This window comes from Trachymyrmex cornetzi, unplaced genomic scaffold (genome assembly GCF_001594075.2).
Source record: "Trachymyrmex cornetzi isolate Tcor2-1 unplaced genomic scaffold, Tcor1.1 scaffold743, whole genome shotgun sequence".
Lineage (NCBI taxonomy): Eukaryota > Metazoa > Arthropoda > Insecta > Hymenoptera > Formicidae > Trachymyrmex > Trachymyrmex cornetzi.
Genome location: NW_017300074.1, coordinates 691,528 through 698,083, shown reverse-complemented (window position 1 = coordinate 698,083; position 6,556 = coordinate 691,528). Strand labels below are relative to the sequence as shown.

The following is a 6,556-nucleotide window of genomic DNA, read 5'->3' as shown; positions in this document are numbered from 1 at the left end:
AAAGTGCATAACGTATCGTTTTATCCTTCTTTATTATTTGGTGAACAACAAGGATAAATGATGCATCATGCGCTTCATGCGTAACTTGGAACGCACCCTCTATGAGACATCAACAAACTTTAGATTAAAATTACTCAGAAACTAAAACCGCAATCAAAAATCTAATACACTTTTATTATAGTACAACGACAGCGGGATCCTACGATTGCCACCAGTCTGAATAAAATTGATGCAGTCGATACCGAGATATAAAGATCGAGTCCCAAAAAGAGTTCAGATTTTCAGATTTTTTCAATTACACGTAGAAACATATACATGTGAAGCGTTTTGTCGATTAAATTGCCTTTCACAATGTTTTCAAGTGCACTAGTGCACTATTGCAGTATCATCTGGCTAGATGATTTTTCAATGAGTCATTGCTATGTGAAAACAATAAAAATTTGTGAAAAAACTTAGTGGCCAGGTTTTTTTGCATGTGAGTGAAAACATTGACATTTTGACGACAGTTACTATTTTGCAACGATAGAAACAGCTATTATATAATCTTTTTATGTGCAGTTGTTGTCTTAGAGCTGAACGAATATCATATATTTACACACAGATCGAAATAATACTGAATCATTTAAAGATAGTAAATAGGATGTTAATATTTACACGAGATAAACACATTCGATCTTTCCATACATGAAATGTATAACGTTTCCATATTTTGCGCAATGTGAAATCTATTGTTTTCTAATTCATGTTCCATTACAACTATTTATGGTTTTTAAACAGAGCTCGGTCTTATTTCAAATAAATTTTTTTAAAATATACATTTTAAATAAAAAGAACTATTTAATATTTATTTTTTAAAACAAGTTCATGTTGATTTTCCATCTGGTTTGCGAAGGGTTAATATAAGATCTCTAATTGTGCTTAGGACGATCTTAAATATAAGATTTATCTATGAATGCCACCTTTATTAATCAGCTAACTAAGTTTATGATAATTAATATTTGTGTTATTTTCAGAGTGGAGAAATGTTGAACATTTTTAGAAGAAAATCTAAAAAGGATTATATAAAAAACTAGCAAAGCAAAATAAAATCCATCATCGATATACAACATTTTAGAACACCGTTTAGTTCGTAACATTTGAAAAGAGCAATCTCGAACGTCAGAAATTGTCAGAAATGTCGAGGTCTCTTATCTTCGTAATCTATGTAAAATGGATTGCTTGAAGTTACTGGAAACTCTTGATATATTTGGCTGTGTTGGTGTTTGTATAAGTGCTGAAAGTTCGCAACTGCTGCAGAATTCGCTACTCATTTTGCAGACAGAAAATCATTTTCGAAAATGTTATTATTGGGGTAGAATCAATGGGATACAAAACGATTATCATATCGCATATGGTTTTGAAAAGGATTGCATGAATGGTCAAGTATATTATTACAGGTAAGAATTTCTTGTATTTCGCGAATTAAAGCTCTGTTGAGATAAGGACAAGTTTATGATATATTAAACAACTCCATATAATTTGTGTAAATATTAATAAAAAAATATTCGTTAATTAATTAGAATGTTAATATTTTGAAGAAGAGTTAATTAATCTATAAAAGAGAGAGAGAGAGGTCTTCTTTTAATTTTAGTTTTAGGCCAATTAAGATATAAATTTTGATAACACATATTTCCAATATTAATAACAAAATAAATAAATTTTAATAACATACTTTCTTTTTGCAGTATTGATTGTATGACTTGGCTATTGCTGCCAAAAGCAACAAAAAGTGCACGATTCCTGAGCCCCCTGGCGATTAATATATTCGAAGGCGATCCATCTATCGTCACAAATGTTTACGATGTTAACCCACCGTTTCCGCCAAATGAGGATCCTCAGATTTATTATGACGTAATTGCGAAATGATTTTTCTTTTAAATTCTCTTCGTGAAAAATCGAGAAATTGATTGAAAAATTGAACTCAAGAAATTTATCGTGAGAATTGAGCTATTTTGAATATTAATGTAGCCTAAAAGTATTTTAAGTTATTTTACAGAGATCTAGTTTAATTCTAGTTTAATCTAGTAAAATGAAAAAATGTAAAACAGTATTTTACAGAGACCTAGTTTAATTCTAGATTAATCTAGTATAATGACAAAAATGTAAAACGGTGTTTTAGGGTCCCATGCCGAAGGAATTGAAAGAGGAGGATCGTCTTGCGGCCACTGTGGAACTAATCACGGAGGACGCTGCGATCATTCCACGAGGTGCCTGGTTTAAATGTCCGAATGGCGACGTAATCGAGAATTCGAGTTTCAGTGGTCTTTGTGAAGTAGACGCCTCGAATTTGAAATCCTTCTTGCACGCCCGTCCCCCGAGGGAGAAGTGGAACGCGAATTTATCTTCCCGACCCGATTACAATTACGCGTTGGATTTTTTGGACAGCCTAGATATGGATGTCCCTCAAGGTGCAATGAATTTAAAAAGAAAAAAAAATTGAAACGAAATGTTTAGTCCAATATTACAATATTATAAACGGTAAAATTTGACACAGCATTGTTTCAACTTTTCTTGGGTTTCTAATCGATAATTTATTAGATGTACAACATCTATAATAATAGTAATAATAACTTTATTATTTTTATGTTCAATCTTCATAATCCGTTCTTATCTTAAGATTAAGTAATGCCTCAAGATACGGCACCGTGATTGATTTCTAACACTTTAAGATTGTACTTAAGACAATCTTAAATATAAAAACCAACTATAAAAATACCGAGAGAAATCTATATCTCCGTTTATTAATTTTTAGGATGTTGGAATCTGCAGTTTCTCTTAAGCGGCCGCATAACCATTTTACATAGCTTGTATTGGCATGGCATGACTTTCTTCCATAAGTTGAACTCCCCGCATTACGGATTTTTGTATGTCGGACATGGGAAGAAGAATCTAGACCTTCCGTTCATGATTTGATGCGAGATAAATGACTATAAAAGTACAAAATGTCGCGTGTATGAGATATTAATAAATAATAATTCAAATTATAAGCGTAACTGTATACAACGTGATGACGATATCGTTTAGCTTATTTTAATGTAATATCTAGCAAATTAATTAGTATAAAAAAACCTAGTTGCATATTGCAAGTTGTATAATTTTTTTGAGAAGCAACTGTGTATTTTTTTTATCCCGATTGATTCTTCTCATTATTCTGTTCATAAAAGTATTAAGATACGATTATTAAAAAGATTAATAGTTTATGAGATATTCTATATTTCACGTAAAATGTCCCAAAATAAAGTATAAAATGTCTCATAAACTTTAATTTTTTGATAACTCTATTTTAACGTTTTTATATGTAGAATAACTACAAAAATCATATATAAAAAATAATCGTATAATTCAAATTAAAAAAAAACAAAGATAATCTTTAAATCTTCGAAAATACTCCCTTAAGAAAAAATTAAAAAAAAATTCATTATATTATCTTTGATACTAAATGAATATATAATGATGAATATGAAAAAAATATCATATTTTGTTCTTAGAAATCATAGTTTTATATTATAAATAATATAGTCTGTAATGTGTGAGATAATGCAGTGAATTGCAAAATCAATGCACTGGGTTGAATGATAGGTTAATCGATAAGCGCATCAATATAATTCGTAACACTATTGTCCTTAACGTCCGCTTTCTGTCACGAAAATACATTGCTTGTCGGTATTCCTGTCTGACTGTGTTCGCTTTTAGTGACATCCTCTCGAATTCGCGACATTAAATTTCGTGTTTCCTGCGGAATGCATGCATCCTCGCGTCGGTCCGTCACCCAGCATTCCGTGAAAGGAAACTTGGCATAGCGATTGGCATAACTTACGAGGAAACGAGTTTGGGGAGCTGTATCGAATATCCCTGATAAGCCAATTTTATGTCGTAGTAAAAGAGAATAAAATGCGATTCTCTTAATATCAATTTAACTTTAATACTCAATCAGCTATCAATCAGGTATCAAACGCTGGTGAAAAAATTTATATGAAATTATTCCACGTTTTAAAACATTTTAGCGAAATTGATGAAAATTTGTTGAAATTTCATTAAAAGTGAATTCTTCAACTGATATACTAAAAAATTGCTAAAATTAAAATGAAATTTCTCTGAAATTTTACTAAAAACTAATTTTTTTTGAAATGCTGAAATTTTGTTGAAAACGTCCAAAATGTTTCAGGGAAATTTTTCCATCAGAGATTTAATGTCAAGAAAACGATATAAGGTAGAGTGATGATTTTTCATCCATTTCTCGCGATAATATTTATGTTTCTGAACAGCACATATTGAATATTCAAAGGTTATGCTTATGTTATCAAGAAACAATCCTGATTATATAATGTAGAATACGATCCACTTGGCGCTATATAAATATTTGGAAGCTTTTGATTGACTAATCGGAAGAAGGAATTTTATTAACTAAAATAAAAAAATGCTTTGAAGAGTTCGTAGCATTAAGTGAACTGTAGTCGTAATTGTAAGCATTTTATTGCAAAGAGATTGTTTGCCATTGTAAAAATTTGTATATTATTTTAAAATTGAAACTGATAGAATAGCTAATCAATTGTGAGACATTAGAAAGATGTTCCACTTATTGAGAAAAATTTCTGATTAAATGGACAAACCAGAAAATTCTGGTTATATCAATCAGAATTCTAATAATCTTAATTAAAATTATAATAGATTCATTTACATTAGATCAGAAAATTTTTATTTGTTTACTTTCAATCAGAATTCCAATTAATACAACCAAATTCTTTCCAGTAAATATATAATATATGTCAGAAATATCCCAGATAGCCAAGCTCCTTATTGTAAGAAAGAATTCTTTCTTGAAGAGATTATAAGAAAATTATAAGAAAGAATTCTTTCTCTCGAAGAGAAACTTGTGCTATTTGAAATAGTTGCTTGATACAAGTTTCTCTTCAGTTGCCATACAAATGTCCACAATCTATTTGTAAGAGGGATCTGTTGCCTGAGTATTGTTATTAAATTGTTTGTAATCGTTGGTGACCATAAAAATCAACAATTCAATAGACAAAAGTAGAAATCCCCTGATAGCAAAATGTTAGCAATTTGGGGCTAAATTGGCAGCAAACTCCATCAGATTTTGACTACAAAACCATAGTCATCTGTGTCCGCATTTGGCTATGCATTTGTCGACAAAGCTTGCCAGCAGATTGGTGGCAGAAACCGAGCAGAGTCTGCTCGAATCAGATTCTGCTCTCAATCTGCTCTCAATCTGCCGTCAGGTTATGCAAGACTTAGTTCGGTTTCTGCTACCAATCTGCTGGCAAGCTTTGTCGACAAATGCATAACCAAGACAGGTGTGCTATTTCATTTGTGCGTTTTCGTCGTACGACAAATGTGTGCACAACAGAGAGTTCCTCGGATCTCTCTATCTTATAGCCAATTAACAGGCTTGAAAAATTTGTCGTATGACAAAAACGCACAAATAAAATATCACCCTAGGTATGCGATAATGGGCAGCTTTTCTATCATAAGCGGGAATGTGATAATTCAAAAAAATATCGAGAAATTGTGGAGTTGCGCATAAATTATACATTAGCAGCGAATTTTTTGAACTACTGCATTGAAAACAAATTTACTGAATTTTATTAAATATTGGTTTTAATAGCGCTAACAAAATGTTTACTACGCTCCAATTTTTATTTTCGCCAAGATGTACTCCGATTCTGTAATTTTTAACAACAGTTCGATATTGTTATATCTTATTATTGTATAATTAACACTAAATATTTGAAATAATAAGATAATATCAAATATGTTCCATGTATAACAATGTAATGACAAAGGTGAGGTATGGTATTCTCATAAATAATTACCCGGAGCTCGACAACGATCGTGAACGTTCATCGACAAGATCGTGAGAAAATTCAATTGTCACACGCATTGTTTTACGCACGATCAATTCCGCGTCGTTGTCCCGAAAAAGCATCGCAGACACTTATCGCACTCGCGCGTTTGAATTCACGAAATTGACGACGAAAGACGCTATACGTTTGCGCGAGGAGCCGTGCTACGAGTCGCGTGAAACCCGTTGAACAGCGTCACAACGCGCGGAATTTTCGATGGACTGTATAATTTACTGCATAAAATACTATCCCGAATGCCAAGACGACACATAATAAATCAAAAATGAAATGCGTACCTGACAAATCCGATCCAATTACTCAGCCTTGCCTTTGTGTCCGAACAGTGACGACGGAAAGTTCATTCGCGGCCGTTGCTGGACACTTTGAAGATCCATTGGCTAGGCATCCTCCGCTTTCGTTTTCTCCCTTTACTGCACCTGAAACACATTACACATGCATGAGATTCAATACGCACGAAAATATATATTCTCATAATTTCGACGAAAAGAAACACAAGATTCACCTCATTAGCCTCCGATATTCCGCGAACGCGGCTGACTTCGCGATTCCACTGTGCTCGATCGCAACGAAAAGCACGAAAGAGGCGATCGAGAACATTCATCGACAAGATCGCAAGTAAATCCGGCTTCCGCACG

At 32.6% G+C, this 6,556-nt stretch overlaps 1 protein-coding gene across 1 annotated transcript; it reads left to right on the top strand.

The window, feature by feature from the left end:
• The first annotated feature begins 1,167 nt into the window (after positions 1–1,167).
• Positions 1,168–3,020, top strand: Rsph9 (Radial spoke head protein 9). The gene is made up of 4 exons (XM_018518137.1): positions 1,168–1,436; positions 1,725–1,890; positions 2,159–2,447; positions 2,792–3,020. The coding sequence occupies exons 1-4, from the start codon at positions 1,210–1,212 to the stop codon at positions 2,950–2,952; spliced, it is 843 nt and encodes a 280-aa protein (XP_018373639.1). The 5' UTR covers positions 1,168–1,209; the 3' UTR covers positions 2,953–3,020.
• Positions 3,021–6,556: the final 3,536 nt, after the last annotated feature.